The 19,850-nt window shown below is 36.3% G+C and overlaps 1 protein-coding gene and 2 pseudogenes across 1 annotated transcript in view; 2 read left to right on the forward strand and 1 right to left on the reverse strand.

The window, feature by feature from the left end:
* The window catches only part of TM2D1 (TM2 domain containing 1), a 42,589-nt gene that overhangs the window by 5,668 nt on the left and 17,071 nt on the right, over positions 1-19,850 (forward strand). The window contains exons 3-4 of the mRNA XM_045547884.1: positions 1,235-1,343; positions 8,335-8,426. Of these exons, the coding sequence (XP_045403840.1) occupies positions 1,235-1,343; positions 8,335-8,426 (201 nt within the window). The remainder of the gene's footprint in view (positions 1-1,234; positions 1,344-8,334; positions 8,427-19,850) is intronic.
* On the reverse strand, positions 7,547-8,306 carry LOC123634146 (annotated as a pseudogene).
* LOC123634147 lies at positions 9,367-10,218 on the forward strand (annotated as a pseudogene).

Genomic DNA, 19,850 nt, shown 5'->3' on the forward strand with positions numbered 1-19,850 from the left:
CATAAATAAATAAATAAATAATAAAATTTAAGGAGTGATGTAGTTAGAACTATCAGTAACCCAACAAACAGGTGTAGAAGTCATTACCGGGTTTTTTCCAGCATCATTTTTCTTGGTGTACTATTCTGACCTAAAGGAGAACAATAATTTGTTGGAAATTTTAATTAATGAGATAATTGTAAACTAGATAGAAAATACCATTTTCCTCTGACAATCAAACTCTGGGATCTGTTTTTACTTTGATTATTATACAAAGTTCTATTTGCATTTTCTCCAAAAAAAAAAAATCTGTAATCATTGTTGCTAAACATAGAAATAAGCATTTGCTAAAACTAGCCTAAAAGCATTAATACCTTTCAGGTTGAAATGTTGAAGGAAGAAAAGACCCTAACATTTATTGAATACCTACTATAAGCTGTGCCTTCTGCTTGATATTTTTATATATTTAATCCCCGCATTGTTCCATGAGTACTAGGTGGTCTTAGTACTATTTTTACCTACAAAGAATCCAAGATTCTGAAAGGGGCAATGCCCAGATAGGTCATTCTTGTTTCAAAGTTCTTATTCTTTGCACCATGAGGCTGTAAAGCATTCAGGACAGTGCCTGCCTGGCACTGGTAAGCTCTGTAAGTATTCCTCTTATGTCATCTAGGGTGTGAGTAAAGATCAAAATTACTAAATGCTGAAATAATAATACTACATTAAATCCTAGAGGGAATCAAGAAACAAGTACTTTTAGAATGAATAAAAAGAATCTTAATTTATGCCAGTCATTATCTACAATAGTTGATATAAGCTGAAAATACAAATTCGGGTTATGTTGAATAATTTAATAGATAAATTGCCCAGTGAGTTACCAACAAAAATTTGAGAAGTGTTCTTCATCTTAGAGATGAAGGGCAGTAATATTGTGCAATTCTTCCCTTGTCACCTTTGTCAGAAGAAAAGAGATTGAATTATTAATAGATGAGCCATGCATCTAATCCAGTGTGGCAATTCTTATATTTGTGTACTAAGAGACCACTATATCATATTATATTTATCTTGTATGTAAATACCTATATGTAATATAGTTTTTCCAATCTAAATTAAAGCCTTGTGTCAGATGTTATATTGGGAGGTGGTTTGTTATAACATATTTTCTTATGTGCTTTGCTAGTCTTAGAAAAAACAATTATATACCTTTTCTACAGAAAAAAAGTAATGGTTTATTGACTTTTTTTTCTGCCTTCAGTTCCATGTTTTCCAGCACCCAACATAACTTGTAAGGATTTCAGTGGCAATGAAACACATTTTACTGGAAATGAAATTGGTTTTCTCAAGCCCATATCTTGCCGAAATGTGTAAGTATACTATTAAAATTTAAATTTTCATGTTACTTGCTTATGTTGTATCTTGATTCCATGAATTGAAGAGATAATTTTGGGGGAAAATCCTGCAAATATATCTTTTATCTTTTGCTTGGGTCAGAAAACCTATATTTTAAGTGTGCATATATTTTTATAAATGCAATTCACCAATGAAGTAGAGCTAAGTATTAGTAGTTCACTATATGGGATAAATAAAGACTACAAATGGCCTTATGACATTTTAATTCAAGTTGGTCAGTTTATTCCACCAAATGAATTATGAAAAAATTCTGTTTTCAAAATTTAGGGAATTTCTAGAGTATAAATAGGAATTGTATACCTGTTATATCAGAAAAGTGCTAATTATTTTTTGCACATTAAGGGCATTTTGAAACTTGGTTTCATTCTTTGTAATAGATATGGATGATAAATGACAATGTTAATTCAAAAGTTATCAGTTTGGGATAATAAGACAAATGGCTTTATTTTGTTAGGAATGTTCTTGGTTTGAAGGATTTTTTTTTGTAGGGACAGACTCTTACTCTGTCGCCCTGGCTAGAGTACAGTGGTGTCATCATAGCTTGCTACAACCTCAAACTCCTGGGCTCAAGCAATCCTCCTGCCTCAGCCTCCCGAGTAGCTGGGACTATAGGCACAAGCCACCACATCTGGCTAATTTTTCTATTTCTAGTAGAGATCAGGTCTCACTCTTGCTCTGGCTGGTCTCAAACTCCTGATCTCAAATAATCCTCCTGCCTAGGCCTCCCAGAGTGCTAGGATTATAGGCGAGAACCATCACGTCCAGCCTGTTTGAAGGATTTTTAAGTTTGATTTTTATTTTTGGTATTATAAACCTTAAATTTTATTCTTATATTACCGCTTTGTACTGAAAACATGATTTACCCATTTTTATTAATTGCTCACGCTATTTTTATCTTATAACTGTATATTGTTGCATTCTATTTGATGACACCTAGTTTCAGTTGTTTCAAGAAGTAATCAGTTTGGCTTTTTCTAAAAGTTCTGTTAGGATTCTTAGAAAATACTCTTAGAGTCCTTTCTTTTTCTTTTGACCCTACTTCCTTGAGTTAATGAGGGGCTTTTGATTCTATTTTGCTATATAATCCTAAACCAATCACATAATCTTCTTGGGTTCCAAGATTTCTCATGGGGTAAGTAAAAATTGTTAAAAGAAATTATTTCCAAAGTACTTAGATATGGTTTAGTCAATTTTTAAATTTATAGATATTTCTACCTTAAACATTACAAACAACAAAATAACATATTAAGTGCTGACTCAAGATGTTATCGGCTGTAATACAACAACTAAGAAAATCATCTGTTGAGAACAGCTAACCACTCAGGTTGGACCTTTTAGGTTCATATTACCTGTAATGGTAACACCACAATGGTCTGTTACTTAGTTTCCAGGTTAATGCTGATTTTTCTTTCATAATCTCAGGGTAGAAAGGCTTAATGCAACTGAACTATACTAGTCATGCTCATAAGACATTGATATAAAATATGGTGAGAAATATCAGACACTCCAAGTCTACTGGCCAACTTATTCAGCTTCTGTAATAAAATCCATAATTCCAAAGTAGAATTTGCTTGATGAGCATTGCATCAGAAAAACACGAGTTAGAGTGATGGGTAATTTTAATGGTAAGAGTCACAAAGCTAAGATGACCTGATATATCATTTTCCTTTACCAGGATAGTAGGTACATGCCTACCAAAAGGCTAGCTACTGCTCAGCTACCAAATAAAGACACACAGACAAATTCTTATTCATTGGGTATTCCTTCTCTAATTTATATATTTTCCTTCTACTGTCAGTATATTCTTTTAAAAATTTTATATAATATTAATACTCAATTAAAACTCCATGTTAATATTGTAGATATAACCATTCTGTTAATATAATGTGTTCTTCAGAAACTGAAGTCTGGTGACCACATCTGATTGATTACCAAGCCACCCGCCTGTTTATACTGGCCATCTTTATTAGTATTTCACACTCACTTTACAGTTCAATTTGGGTTGGCTTGGAGGTCTGGGTGGGGTAAGCAAGGTGATAGTTGTTCTGTGCAGTCATGCACGGGCTCTGCTTATTTCATCTTGCGGCTGTGCTTCCTCTAATTCTTAGGGTCCTTTCCATTCAACCAGTAGATGGGAAAGGGGAGAGGGAAACTTTTGTAGGAGTGTTTTATGGGCTACACTTGGAGATGTCATACATTACTTTTGTCCTCAGTCCATTGGCCAAAACTCAGTTATAGCTACACTTATCTGCATGGTGGGCTAGGATATATAGTTTAGCTGTATATCTGTAAGAAAAAGAGAAATGGTTCTGTGAATAACTAGACAATACCACCAGTTTTCAGATTATTCTTTAAGGTGATTTACTTATATAGATAATTGCTTTTCAAATTTCATTCCCATTCCTGGCCAAGCTTTTTGAAAGAGTTGTTTCTGTAATACTTTTCTGTTATGAAGCTTTTTGTCTAATGCAATATGGCTTTTGGCCATGCTGAAATTCACTAGCGATCTTTGTTGCTGTGTCAAATGGATATTTACAGTCCGTATCTTAATCTTTCTACAGCATTTGGCTATTCCCGTCTCTTAAAATACTTTCTTTCCTTGGCTTATTGTATAAAACACTCTTTTCTATTTCCTTTGATTCCTATTCCTTTGCTTCTTCCTTAAATCTTGATATCCATAAATTATATCCTTGGTCCTTTTTCTCTTTTCCATTAGTGAACTCTTTTGGCTTCTCTCACTATCTTTTAATATATTATATATATAATATATTACTATCTTTGTGTATATTATATATATAAAGTCCAAAACTGAATCTGTTATCTTTTCCTTCAAATTTTTTCCTCCATTGTCTTAGTGAATGGCACCTGATCAACCCAGCTTCTTAAGCAGAAGCTTTGAAGTCAACCTTGACTTCTCCTTTTCCCCTCATTTTGCACATTTAGTCTGGTTGCTTCTGCCTTCTTAATATTTCCCAGTTTTGTTCACTGCTTTCTCCCACTGCTGCTGCCCATTAGATTACAGCCTGAGTTTCTACATAGCCTCCTAATTTATTTCTCTAGTCTAGTATCCCATTCCAATGTAGATGGGGCATGACTGCTCTGAGCATGAAGTTAGAGCATCCTTTATAATGTTAGACACATAAAGAAGATTTCTGGGCACTAAGCACCTCCCCCAGCTCCCCACAAATGTCCTAATTTTGTATAAAAAATAGTGCACAAAACTGTACATTGCAAAAAACATAGGATTATAAGCAGGGGTCTTACAAGATGAGATTTGACTTTAAAATGATATCTCTATTTCTCTATCCCCCTTTGCAGCAAAACTCCTTGAAAGAGTTGTCTTATACTTCTTTTCTTCAATTATTTTTTCTCTCCTTCCTTCTTCCTTCCTTTGTTTCTTTCTTTTTTCCTTTCCTTTCCTTTCCCTTTCCCTTTTTAAAATTAAATATGGGATCTGTGTTGCTCAGGCTGGAATACAGTGGCTATTCATAGGCACAATAATAGCACACTGCAGCCTTGAACTCCTGGCCTCAGGTGCTTAAGTGATCCTCCTGCCTCAGCCTCCCAAGTAGGTGGAACTACAGGAACATGTCACTGTCACTGCTCAGCTTATTTGCTTGCTTGGTTTTTTTTTTTTTTTTTAAGATAGGGTCTTGCTCTGTTACCTGTCTACAGTGCGGTGGCATCATCATAGCTCACTGCAACCTCAAACTCCTGGTCTCAAGTGATCCTCCTGCCTCAGCCTCCCAAGTAGCTGGGATTACAGGCATGTGCAACCACACCCAGCTAAATTTTTCTATTTTTTGTAGAGATGGAGTCTTGCGTTGTTGCTCAGACTGGTCTCAAGCTCCTGACCTCGAGCATTCCTCCTGCCTTGGCCTCCCAAAGTACTAGGATTACAGGTGTGAGCCACTGCACCCGGCCCCCCCATTTTTTCTTAAGCTCACTCTATTCTGTGTTTTGTCTTTACCATGTTACCAAAATTGCTCTTGCTGAGATCACTAACTCTTAGTGCTGAATTCTCAGCCATTATCTCATGTGATCCATCAGCCACATTTGGCACAGTTAATCACTCTGTTCTCCCTAATACAGTCTTCACTTGACTTCTGGGATACCACACTCTTCTAGTTTTACTTCTTCTTTACTATTAGCTCCTCAGTCTCCTTTCTGGTTTCTTCTTTTCTTCTTGATCTCTTAATATTGGAGTACCTTTGGGCTCAGTCTTTGGATATCTTTTTTATCTATCTGTACTCACATGGCAATCTCATGGCTTTAAGTAGTTTCTATATGTGTGTAAGTCTTTAATTTATATCTCTAGTCTAGACTTCTCTTCCTAACTCCAGACGTGTAAATCTAGCTGTCTTTTTGACAACTTCACTTGGGACGTCTGGTAAATATCTCAAACTCATGTGTTTAAAACTGAAATCCTGATTTTCCTTCTAAGATCTATCCATCCTCAGCCTTTCCCAGCTCAACTAATATAGCTTCATCTTACTGGTTGTTTAGAATAAAATCTTTAGCACTAAATCTAATACATCAGGAAATCTAGTTGGGTGTACTTTAAAATATATCCAGAGTCTGATTGCTTCTGACTACTTCCTTTGCTATTACTCTGGGTCTTGCCACTGTTAATTCTCACCTGGATTATTGTAATAGCCTTCAAACTCTTTTTTGTTTTGTTTTGTTTTGTTTTGTTGAGACAGAGTCTCGCTCTATTGCCCCTGGTAGAGTGCAGTGGGGTCATCATAGCTCACTGTAACCTCTAACTCCTGGGCTCAAGCGATCGTCCTGTCTCAGCCTCCTGAGTAGCTGGGACTACAGGCATGCACCACCACATCCAGCTTATTTTTTCTATTTTTGGTCGAGACAGAGTCTTGCTTTTGGTCTCAAACTCTTGACCTCAAGTGGTCCTCCCACCTTGGCCTCCCAGAGTGGTAGGATTACAGGTAGGTGTGAGCCATCATGCCCAGCCTTCAAACTTTTGTCCTTGTCATAGTTTGAGTTTGTTTAGCAAAGATTCATCTCTCTCAGTCTCCATCACCTGGGCAGTGTATACTCTCACTTTATTGATTTTAGGCTGCTTGTGTGACTTAATTTGGCCTGTGTAATGTTAGCAGATGTGAAACAAACAGAGTCTTTAATGTGTTTAGCTTTCCTTTTGTATTTTGATGATATGTTCTGAAAAGAACTTGCCCAAGTAGCTGCTACACCTTCAGCTTGGGGCCCTAGAAACACTTAAGTGGAACTGACTTGAACTGAATCCCCAGCCTGGGTGTAAGCTCAGCCAAACCTCAGCCTGAAGCAGAATCTCCCAGCGGAACCAGCCTGTCAGTTGAACCACAACCAATCTGCAGTCTACAAGTATGAGAATAATAGTTTATTGTTATAAGCCACTTAGTTTTAGGGTGGTTTATTATATAACATCATTGTGGCCATAGCTGACAAATACTTCCCTGTGATCAGTTTTCAGCACAGTAGCCAGAGTGATTATTGTAAAATCTAATCAGATCATGTCATGCCTTTACTTAAAATCCTACAGTAGATTTCCATTTCTCTCAGTAAAAGTCAGAGTATTTACAGTGGTGTACAAGGCACTACATTACCTACTTTCTCCATCCTCCATTACCTCTCTGACCTCGTCTCCTAATCTTTCCTTTCTCTCACTCCTGCTACACTGGCCTCCTTAATAGATCTCAAACATTCCAGGAATGCTGCTTTTGTACCAGCTGTTTCTTTTGCCTGGGGCAGTCTTCCCTCAGAGTGAGCATGGCTAACTCACTTCCTTCCCTCAGGTCTTTGTTCAAGTATCACCTTCTCAGTGAGGCCTACTCTTAACACCCCATTTAAACAGCCCCTAGTTTTCCAGATTCCCTACATACCCTGCTCCACTTCTTTTTTTTTTTCCATAATATTTATGGCTCTGTAACATAGTATATGATTTACTTTTCTTTTCTTTTTTTTTAAAGAGACAGGGTCTCACTGTCTTGCCCAGGCTGGAGTGCAGTGGCTGAAGCCTTGAACTCCTGGGCTTAAGTGATCCTCCCACCTCAGCCTCCTGAGTTGCTGGGACTACAGGCATGCACCACCATGCCTGGCTATGATTTACTTTTTTTTTTTTTTAAGTTGCTCAGTGATTTATCCTCCTCCTAGGGCTCCATCAGCAGGTAGAATGGAAGACACCTCCCACACTGACCCCCTTGGGCAGCATTATACTCCTTCACTGCCTCCTCTGTCTGGAGGACCTGCACATCAATGTCTTGTTTTTTGAGGTACTCCACAGTTGATGGAGGCATCTTCAAGGCCTCACTCATCCTTTGGTCAATCACAAGAGTCTATATATCTTTCTCGACAACTTCCTTCATATCTGCAGGCTGCACCCCAGGAGAATGCTCAGTTCCTGTTTCTCTCCAATCCCAAGCCCGACTGCCCCCTGGCTATACTTTGTAGTCCTTATGTATTGTAGTAGAAGCTTGTATTTTCATTTGCCCCCGTGAGAGGGAAGCAATTTCAGGGAAGACACAAGGAACTTAACTGAAATCCACTGCCCTCTCTCCTCAGAGTTGAGTTCTCAGATCGCTCAGCACTTCACCTCTCACCTCATGATCAGCACTTCACCTCTCACCTCCTGACGTCAATGGGGCTCTGGCCTAGACTGTCCCCCTGAGCTCTGCCTGGAGCTGATTTACTTTTTAAATATGTTTATGTTATTGCTTGCTGCCACTAGATTGCAAGCTTCTCAGGGACAGGGATCTTTGTCACTTTTATTCATTAATATATCCCAATAGCCTAGACTAGTGCCTGGTACATAGTAGGCACTCAAAAAGGATTAATTGAATGAATGAATGAACCAATTAACAAATAAGTGCTAATTAATAATTTTATTTTCTAAAATGTTTACATGTTGGAAATATATGCATATGACGCTCAGGTTTTAATTTTGCACAGAAATGGCTATTCATACAAAGTGGCAGTTGCGTTGTCTCTTTTTCTTGGATGGTTGGGAGCAGATCGATTTTACCTTGGATACCCTGCCTTGGGTGAGTATGTTTCATTAAAAAAACAAAGCTTATGAAGCTTGCATTCTAGTTAAATGTATGTATTCTTACAGATTAAATCTCTGCATGTTATAAATTCCATGTAATTGGAGTTGAATAGTTAACATTCTAGAGCTATCAGTTACATCTACAATTCAGGTTAGGTAAGAAATATTGACTTTTCCTGTATTTTCACCTTTATGAAATAAACACACTCTCAAGATAGTATAGGCATTTACTTAAGACAGTAGACTGGAACTGTCACTGCTAGTGCTGACCACACAGTAGATGTTTAATACACATTTTATGAACAAATGCATATTCTCCTCCAAAAAATTTTTTTTCTACCTGAACCTCTATCACTGTTGCCCTGGGAATTGAAACTACATATTTCCTTCAGGACAAGTTGGGATTGAAACTTTGGCAGCCAGCTTGGTTTAGAGTGGGAGCCTGACTTCTATCACTCTTAGCATCCCTCTCCATACCCTCCTCCTAGGTGTAATCTTCACATTTACTGTAGTTACTAATGCTTATGAAACGATTTGCATTTGACTATACCTTCTATTCAAACAATACTTTCACATGCCTCCCTTATTTAAGCCCTTACCAACTGAGTTTATCATCCTCTTTAAATCCTCTTTAACAGGTAGGGAAACTGTCACCAGAGAGGTTAAGGGATTTACTGAGTTTAGAGTCTTTGGTTTATTCTGTGACATATTTGTCGTTATCATCTTTGTTTTATGGATAGGGAAATTGTTACGAGATTAAGAGATTTACCCAAGGACGCTCAACTAGTGACCTCAATTCGAACCCAAATTTCTGGCTTCAGAGATCATGTTTTATTTACTATAGTATTCTGCTTCAATATTAGCCCTTCACTGAGCAAATTTAAAGTTTTTGAATGCTCTGCTTTCCAGCTAGCAAAGCTGACCTTATTCCTGCCATGTTGCTACACCAGAATTCAAAGAGGAGTCTTCACTGTGGGGTTGGTGGGAGGTATGTCTCTGACAGCCATACCTAAAACTGAATGTTCTAAATTCATAAATAAAAGTCAAAGTTTAAAGTTTTATATATACCAATTTATTCAGCTAACAAATATTTATTCAACATTTAAGTTACTAAGTAACTGCTGTGGAAATAATGATGAAGATCACAATGTATATTGGTGAACAAGAAAATAAATACGAAACAAAATCTGTTGATAGGCCATTTTATGATATAGCACTATAACAGAGCCATTGCAAGAGAACTTGCAATCTAGTGGCAGCAAGCAATAACATAAACATATTTAAAAAGTAAATCAGCTCCAGGCAGAGACCAGGGGGACAGTCTAGGCCAGAGCCCCATGACACCAGGAGGTGAGAGGTGAAGTGCTGAGCGATCTGGGAATTCAACTCTGAGGAGAGAGGGCAGTGGATTTCAGTTAAGTCCTTGTGTCTTTCCTGAAATTGCTTCCCTCTCACGGGGGCAAATGAAAATACAAGCTTCTACTACAATCCATAAGGACTACAAAGTATGGCCAGGGGGCAGTCGGGCTTGGGATTGGAGAGAAACAGGAACTGAGCATTCTCCTGGGGTGCAGCCTGCAGATGTGAAGGAAGTTGTCGAGAAAGATATATAGACTCTTATGATTGGCCGAAGGATGAGTGAGGCCTTGAAGGTGCCTCCATCAACTGTGGAGTACCTCATAAAACAAGACATTGATGTGCAGGTCCTCCAGACAGAGGAGGCAGTGAAGGAGTATAATGCTGCCCAAGGGGTCAGTGTGGGAGGTGTCTTCCATCCTATCTGCTGATGGAGCCTTCTTCTGTACAAAGCACAGAAAAGAGACTGATTCAGTTGACTTCAGGGTGTAAGGGAAGACTTATTAGATAAGGTGACATTTCAGCTAGGTTTTGAAGGAAAAAGAGATCACAGAGTTTTAAGGCATTACAGGAAACAGCATGTACAAAGGCATAGAGTGTGAAAGAGCTTAGATGTTCATTAAGAGAATGGGGGTAATTTAGCCTGTGTGTAGGAAGAACAATGGCAAGAGGTGAAACTGACTGGGGAGGTAGCCTGTGGTCAGAGTATAAAAGACTTTTTGAGTGTGTTGCTATGGATTTTGGACCTTTAAATAGTCAGAAGTTACTCTTTAATTACTAAAAGTAATAACAAATTTTTAAGCAGAAAGTCATGGTCTGATTTATATTTCAGGAAGATAATATTAGAGGAATTGTAGGAAATGGCTTAGATTAGAGAAAGACTGGTGGCAGAGTAAGCTGAAAGGAGGTTGATGCTTAGTCCTGGTTTGAATGATAGTGTAACGACTCTTTCATGCCATTCATTATAGCAACTATACCTTTCCATAACACAGTTGAAAACCATATAGTATGCACAGAAGGCCTCTGAGTTCCCAAAATAAAACTCATTTAGTCTAACCCTCTTTTTAGATGATGGATGGATGGAGAAACTAGGTTCATAATGAGAAAGTAATATGACGTAGTGATAGATAAAATAAATCCCAGATCTTCTGACTTAGTCCTTGCATTTTCTCATACATATTCTTTAAGAAGACAGGACCATCTATGTTTTTCAGAAAAATTTCTAACTTTTAAAAGTTTTTAAAAAGTTAGGATAGAATAAGAAACACTATTCTTTGGAATACTTTATTCTGTGATGATTTTAAATAGTAAATATATTTGAAATATTTGAGTTAATGAGTGACCTTTGATTTTCTTATGAAATATGTCAGAGGGGCTGTCATGTCATATGGTGTAAGTTAATGTTTTTGACTCACTGTAATACATAATAATACATTGGTATATATATTGTGAACTTATTTCTTGCAAAATAAAACCCTAGGTAATAAAGCTCTTTATGAGTATAGTGGCTCTGGTTAGATGTTAATTTACTGCCAAGAGCTGCCTTTCTGTGGCTACTGCTACTCCAGTCTGTTACAGCTTATGTCAAAGAGAACTTTTCAGTTTGAGGGCAAGCTTCCATAAATTTGCAAATTTAATTTTTAACATTTGACTTTATGCTTCAGTGTGAAGGGCTTTTGTAAACTTTAACATATAATACTTTATTATTATATAGCAACCTTAGGATATTGATGAATTCAACAAATATTTTGACTGCTGGCTTGAGAAAGTTCACCTATCAAAAGACAAAATTACAACAAATTTAGTTTTAAGATCTAAATTGGTTTTATTTGCAATTCTATAATGGGGCAAGACTTTATTCCATAAAATAGAATAATTGTTCCAATGAGCTGAACAGAAGCGGTTGGCTTTATAGACAGAGAAGGGCTGAAGCAAAGACAAACAGCATATTAGTTGTTTCAAAGATAATTTCTTGTAAGGCAGGGACAGGGAGACAGAAAAATAGAAAAATAACCAATTAGTTAATATCAGGTTACTTCAGCCTACCTTTTTTGTGTAAGAATTAAAGCAAAGGAAACTTCATTATCATGCAAATAAAAGATTTTAAACTGGCCTGTTTGGGAAATTAGCTGTTATCTCTTTCTCCTGGTTTCTGAAGGAAAGTCAAACGCAGTTTAGTTTGGGTTTGCTGATGTGGAACTTTAGCATAGGTGACTATTTTTTTTAGTCTAGTCTTTTGGGGCCTAGTACAGAAGCTTAGTCGAAACCAGTGACCTCCTGTAATTTGTATTTGAGAAGCTTCTCATTTATCTGCTTTACAATTTGTTGCTATTGTCTTATCTTTCATTCTCTTTATTAAGTTTGTCACTTTTTAAAAATCCCTATTCCATTTTTTAGTGGGGTCTTGGAATGAGAAGAGCTAAATGGGCATGTCAAATTTGTTATCCTTAACTGAAAATCCTCATATCTCTTTACACATTCAAATATTTTTATCTTTATCTTACTTGCATTTAACCTATCTTAATGTTAAGGATTTGGGTACTATTTTATCAGCTAATCTAATCTAATATGTGAAAATTACAGTGTTAATTTTAAATTTTTGATTAAAGTTTTAATTTTTACTAAGATTCTAAGGTTAAAGAATTTTGGTATTTTCAGTTGAAATGATCACTGCCATTTAAAAGTTCTTAACTGCATAACCAGTGTTGACTGGTATGAAAGTAATTATAGATAGAATCTAAAATTCCATTTTTCATTGGGCCTAGTGGTACACACCTGGAGTCTTAGCTACTGGGAGGCTGAGGCGGGAGGGTTGCTTGAGGCCAGGAGTCCCAGGCCACAGTGCATTATGATCATCACATCTGTGAATGGCCACAGTACACCAACCTGGGCAAAAAAGAGAGACCCAGTCTTAAAAAAAAAAACAAAAGAAAGAAATTTTAAAAATTCCATTTTTCTTATAATCTTATTTAATCTTTCTTCATAGTTATGAAAAGCAGTGGTCCTATTTATATATAACTTTGTAAAATACTTAATACTGTTAATGATCATTGGGGTTTAATTTTAATTATTTTTATTGAGATATGATTGACAAATTAAAAATTGTACATATTTAAAGTGACCACATGGTGTTTTGATGTAAATGTAGCTTGTGTGATGATTCCCATAATCAAGCTAATTAATTTGTTTATAATCTGATGGTTGCCAGATTTTTTGTTTTGTGACAAGAACATTCAAGATCTACTGCCTTTGCAAATTTCACAGATACATTAGTATTAATTATGGTTACCATGCTGTACTCTAGATCTCTAGAACTTATACATCTTAAAGTTGTAAGTTTTTACCCTTTGACCAAAATCTCCCCATTTTCCCTACTTCCCAGCAATAATTCTACTTCTATTTTTGTAAGTTTGACTATTTGAGATACCACATATAAGTGATAATTATGTAACATTTGCCTTTCTCTTTCTAGTTTATTTCACTTAGCATAATGTCCTCCAAGTTTATCCACATTGGCACTAGGGGCAAGATTTCCTTTTTTTTAAGGCTGAATAATATTCCACTGTGTGTGTATATACCATAATTTAAATTTTAATAAGCCATATATCTGAGAAAGGGTCAATATCCAAAATATGTAAGGAACTCAATAGCAAAAAACCAAATAATCAGAAATAACCAGATTAAAAAATGGGTCAAAAAACTGAATAGACATTTTTCCAAAGACATTCAGATATACAACTGTTGTATGAAAAAAGCACTCAACATTGCTAATCATCAGGAAAATACAAGTCAAAACCACAATGAGTTACCACCTCATACCTGTTAGGTTGATTATTACTAAAAAGACAAGTGATAACAAGTGTTGATGAGGATGTGGAGAAACGGGAGCCTTGTACACTGTTGGTGGGAATGTAAGTTGGTATAGCATTATGGAAGACAGTATAGAGGTTCTTCAAAAATTAAAAATGGTACTGCCATATGATCCAGCATTCCCATTTCTGGGTATATATCCAAAGGAAATGAAATCAGCATGTCAAAGAGATAGCTGCACTCCCATGTTCACTGAAGTATTATTCACAATAGCCGAGGTATGGAAACATATCTTGTGTCCATCAATGAATGAATAGAATTTCATGAGAATAGAGTAAATAATGTAAATCATGTGGGTATGAAACTTACTCTTTTTAAGTAATATAATGTTTAGTGTGATATTTCAGAATGAAATAAGGGAAATTTGTTGGGAGGTGCTGAGTTGAATAAAATTTTATAAGATGTAAAAAATCCTGTAAGAAAAATTTTCTTTCTAGATATTTCAAATTTCTTTTTAGCCCATTACCTTGACCTTATAGATAGCTTTGTTTTTTTTAATTGGTTTATTCTTCAATGTACCAGTGCTTCTTTGGCTGGAAACCTTTTTTCACCTAGAAGCCTTATTTTTGTAATAATATTCTTTGTGTTTTTAACTCTATGTTAACATCTGTAATTTTTTTTTTTTTTTTTCAAGAGATAGGGTCTCGCTCTGTCACCCAAGCTGGAGTGCAGTGGTACAATCATAACTTACCGTAACCTAAAACTCCTGGCCTCAAGCAATCCTTTCACCTCAGCCTCCTCAGTAGTTGAGACTACAGCCATTTGTCACCATGTCTGGCTAATTTTTAACATTATTTTTTGTAGAGATGGAGTCTTGCTATATTGCCTAGGCTGATCTCGAACTCCTGGGCTCAAGCAGTCCTCCTGCCTTGGCCTCCCAAGGTGCTGGGATTACAGGCATGAGCCACCACTCCTGGCTTGTAATTTTTTTAATATGCAACAACTAGCAGATTAAATTTTGTTTTGCCTATCTGCAGTATTAAAAGATTATGGATTCTCAAAGATGGTAGCTCTTTTGGAAGCAGTTAGCAGGAAAGATACTCTCTTTTCATAATGATACTCATTTTAAAATGTAAATATTTTCTTGTTATAAGACTAACAAAGTGTGTGTTTTTAAGCCTAAATCTTAATAATCTTTGGTTATATTATTCCTTTAAAAAAAAAAAAGAAGTTACCAGTTTGGATTGTTATATAATATCCACAGATCATAGGACAAATAAAGAGATTTGCAGGTTAAACTCTTCTGAGATTTGAGTGCTCTCCTTTATAGGTGCAGACACAAAAAAATACCTAATTACCAAATCATCACAGAATACAGTTTGGCAGACAGCAGTCTCAATATGAAATAATCTACATTCTTTAAAGCAATTATGCATACAGAATAGTTTGCAAGACTCACAATGAAACAAAAATACCAAAATTTTTTTAAATTCCAAAACTTAATCGCTGTTATATCTCAATGAATCCTATTGCTGAATGTGTTTTTAAAAGGTAAAGTTTAAGTTACTAAAATGTAAAATAGAGTACACTCAAAATATGAGCTTTATTAATGTCATCTGGCAGCATACTCTTTTTTGAAAGAATATATCTATAATAATGGTTAGGGATCCTTCTTGATTAAAAACACTTTTACTGGGAACATTAAAGCAGTTTTTAAAATCTGTAGCTGATATTCTTTTCTGCACTAAGAAGTTAGTACGTAGGGTCTGAACAAAGAAACCTAACACTTTTTTATTAGAATAAAAAAAAGTTTACTTTTGGTATTCACAAATAGCTCATATTTTAAAAAATTGGTATTGATGCTCAAAATAATGAATTCTATAATTGTAATGGTTGAAGTTGATATTGGTTTTAATAAATGCTGTGTAGAATATGTACTACTTTGTAAAAACATAGAATTTGTGCTACTTTGTGTTGTTCAAGTTGATCAGTGTGTATTTACAGATACGATGATTTATTGTAGATATAGTTCATTTCTTTAATAGTCATATTGGGTGCCTATTTTAGCCTAGATATTATACTAGGCAGGGAATGACACAACCCTTACTTCAAGTTCATAGAAAAATAGGGGAAGATAAACAAATAAATATATAATAAATCATACCATGAGATATATAATATTATATATAAATATATAATAAATCATAGCATGGGATATGTGCTGTGCTGAGAGATAAGGGCAGGGTGCTGGGAAACATCTAAAAGTGGCTTTAATTTCATCCTTGGAGCACTAAAGTAAACATTCCAGAAGAGCAAACATCTGAACTAAGTGTTTTTTGTTTGCTTTACGCCCAGGCTGGAGTGCCGAGTCTATTCACAGGCACAGTTATAGTACTGTACACCCTTGAACTCCTGGGCTCAAATGATCTTCCTGTCTCAGCCTCCTGAGTAGCTGGAACTGCAGGCATGCACCACCACACCTGGCTCTGAACTAAGTTTTAAAAAATGATTTAAGAGTGAGCTAGATGATAGGGAAGAGTCGGGGGCAGAGAAGGAAGAGAATAGCACAGCACCTAAAATTGTAGAGATGAGATCGATGAAGGAGATATGAGAGCATGGCACAGTAGAAGAGGACTTCAGGTAGTTTGTTTCGCTCTACCACAGGAAGAAGGAATTTGTAAGAGATGTGACTAGGTTAGGTGATGTTACATTGATGAATGGATTTATGCTGTCTAAATTTCTTGATTATAATAATTGTGGTAATAGAAATAGTGATGTGGTAGTAGAAATGGTGATAGCAGGCCGGGTGCGGTGGCTCACGCCTGTAATCCTAGCACTCTGGGAGGCCAAGGCGGGCGGACTGTTTGAGCTCAGGAGTTTGAGACCAGCCTGAGCAAGAGCGAGACTCCGTCTCTACTAAAAATAGAAAGAAATTATATGGACAGCTAAAAATATATATAGAAAAAATAGCCAGGCATAGTGGCGCATGCCTATAGTCCCAGCTACTCGGGAGGCTGAGGCAGGAGGATTGCTTGAGCCCAGGAGTTTGAGGTTGCTGTGAGCTGGGCTGACAGCATGGCACTCTAGCCTGGGCAACAGAGTGAGACTCTGTGTCAAAAAAAAAAAAAAAGAAATAGTGATAGCAAAAGTAGTAGCTGGACTAATATTTATCAAATATATTTCGTTATCTCTTTTAATTCTTACACTCTTCCTATCTTTTTTTTTAAAATTGAGACAAGAGGGCTGGGCGAGGTGGCTGACACCTGTAATCCTAGCACTCTGGGAGGCCGAGGCAGGAGGATTGCTTGAGCTCAGGAGTTTGAGACCAGCCTGAGCAAGAGTGAGACCCCGTCTCTACTAAAAAAAATAGAAAGAAATTATATGGACAGCTAAAAATATTCATAGAAAAATTAGCCAGGCATGGTGGTGCATGCCTGTAGTCCCAGCTACTCGGGAGGCTGAGGCAAGAAGATTGCTTGAGCCTGGAAGTTTGAGGTTGCTGTGAGCTAGGCTGACACCATGGCACTCTAGCCTGGGCAACAGAGCGAGACTCTGTCTCAAAAGAAAAAAAAAGAGAGAGAGAGAAATAAAAGTGAGACAAGAGTCTTGCTCTGTTGCCTGGGCTAGAGTGTGGTGGTGTGATCATAACTTGGTGCCATCTCAAACTCCCGAGCTAAAGTAATCCTCCTGCCTCAGCCTCCCGAGCAGCTGAGACCATAGGCATGTGCCACCATGGCCGGCTGCTATCTTTTTTTCATAAAGCAGTTTTATATTTGATAAGATAAAACTAGTTTAAGGTAGCATTATTAGAAACTTCATTAGTAAAGTCATTTTTGCCTTAAATTTGTAGACATATATGGACCATAGTTGATATCATAGGTTTTTTTCTAACAGTCAATTTAAATTTTAAACAGTTTTATTGAGGTATAAATGACACACATTAAGGTATACATATTTAAAATGTACAATTTGATAAATGTGACATTTGTATACACCTGTAAACAAACACCATAATTAAGATAATGACCATATCTGTCACCTCCAAAAGTTTTCTCATGCCCCTTTGTAATTCCTGCCTCTTGGCCGTCCTTTTCCCCCTCTTTCCCAAGCAAGCACCTATCTGCTTTCTGTCACTGTAGATTAGCTGGTGAGTTCTTTAAATTTTTAAACATCATCGTGGCTCTGTTTTGTAGTTTCTTTAAATATGTTACTCCAGGAGTGAGTAATATTTACCAAAGTTCCAAGCACAGATATCATTCCCTTATCTAATAGTTTATCTTAACAGGAACCTCTGGTGTTCATTTTGTAAAGCACCCTTAAGAAGGAGTTCAGCAGTAGAATATCTAGAATAGATATTCAGGATCTCATCATCTTACTCTGTTATGGGTATTATCACATTACTTAGCCAAAAAATATACTTCTATATCATTATTTTAAATGGCTGCATAGTATTCTGTTCTATTACTCATTGTACCTTTTTTGAGACAATTCCTCCCTACTGAACATTTAGATTATTTCTAGTTTTTTGATGTTTATACAACAAATATTTATCAAACTCTGTCAGATAATGTTCAGGGCATCACTGGAATAAGACAGATAGGGCCCCTACCTTTAGGAATTTACATTCCAGAGGAAGACAGATGAACAAATGAACCAATGAGGCTGTTAATAGATTTCAGTGAGCATTATGAAGGAAATAAATGGGAGAGATGTGATTTGGGTTATGGGGGAGGGAGGACAGCATGCTTTAGACAGGCAGGTTAGGGGTTAGGGAAAACTTCTTTGAAGAAGTAACCTGAAAGATGACAAGAGCAGGAAAAATATCCTTGGAAGACGGCACAATAAAGGCGAAGACCCTAATATGATGAGTTATTCTTCATTCATGGACTAGCAGTTAAAGACATAATTTTGGGGGGACCATACTTAATAATCTCTTAATAAACAAAAGAAGGGAAACTGTGATTTTGCAAATTTACACTAAAATGCTTTGCGAAGAGAGAGACATTTCAGAAATATAAGATATACTGAGTGATCCCAGTTGACTTCTTATTAAAAATATATATATATTAATATATACTGAGTGAATAGATAAAATCTCAGCAGACAAGTTTCTTTGGGCTACTATAGTAAAATGCAACCAATGAAAGAAATAACTAATGGAGTTATTAAGGTAATGGATAAAATGATAGAAGTGTTTAGAAAACAGAAATATGAGATTTATCCATTTATTCAACAAATATTGAACATCTACTATGTGCCAGGCAATGTAGTCACTATGGACACAAGAGTAAACAAAACAGATAAAAGTTTCTACCGTAATGAGTAATGAGTAAGTTTACTAATGAGTAAACAAAGATAAAATGTTAGGTAGGTAATAAGTATTTTGAAGAAAACTAAAAAAAATCTCTATATTTTAATAGTTATTAAATTATTTCCAGCATGTGTTATCCCCGTACTTACAACATTATTCTGCTAGATGTGGGGGAAAAAATCATCTAATGTACCTACATGTGTCAGTCTTATTTGTGTATTACCAGGTTGTATGTGGGAGTGATTTTATTCACTCTTATGGTTTTAACTGGCATCTATTTGTAGTTAATGTTTGGAACTACTTTTTCACAAAGAATCTTGTTTTATACCATTTTTGTATTTCAAATGAAATATCTTGTAAGAAACTCAAGTTTAAATTCTTAAGAGAGATTAATCATGCCACCTCCAACCCACTCTCAATCTGCCTCTTATAATCATGTTTTTGGGTTATATCATTGTACATGTCCTAGATTTGATGCTCTGTTGTCATCTATTTTAGTATCTTAGCTCTCAGATTGGGACTAAGGACGAAGATGTATATAGTGGCCAGCAAAGAATTATTGATTTTGACCATTGAGCTAATAAACAGGAAATGATTAGGGGAAAAAAGTATAGGATAAATTAAAGATAATTGGGGCTGGGCGATGTGGTTCACACCTGTAATCCTAGCACTTTGGGAAGCCAAGATGGAGGATCACTTGAGCCCAGGAGTTCCAGACCAGCCTGGGCAGTAGCAAGACCCCATCTCTACAAAAAGTAGAAATATTAACCAGGCATGGTAGTATGTGCCTATAGTCCCAGCTATTTGGGAGGCTGAGGCAGGAGGATCACTTGAGCCTAGGAGTTTGAAGTTGCAGTGAGCTTTGATGATGTCATTGCACTTCAGCCTGGGTGACAGAGTGAGACCCTGTCTCAAAAAAATTAATTAATTAATTAATTAAAT

The sequence above is a fragment of the Lemur catta genome, chromosome 3 (assembly GCF_020740605.2).
Source record: "Lemur catta isolate mLemCat1 chromosome 3, mLemCat1.pri, whole genome shotgun sequence".
NCBI lineage: Eukaryota > Metazoa > Chordata > Mammalia > Primates > Lemuridae > Lemur > Lemur catta.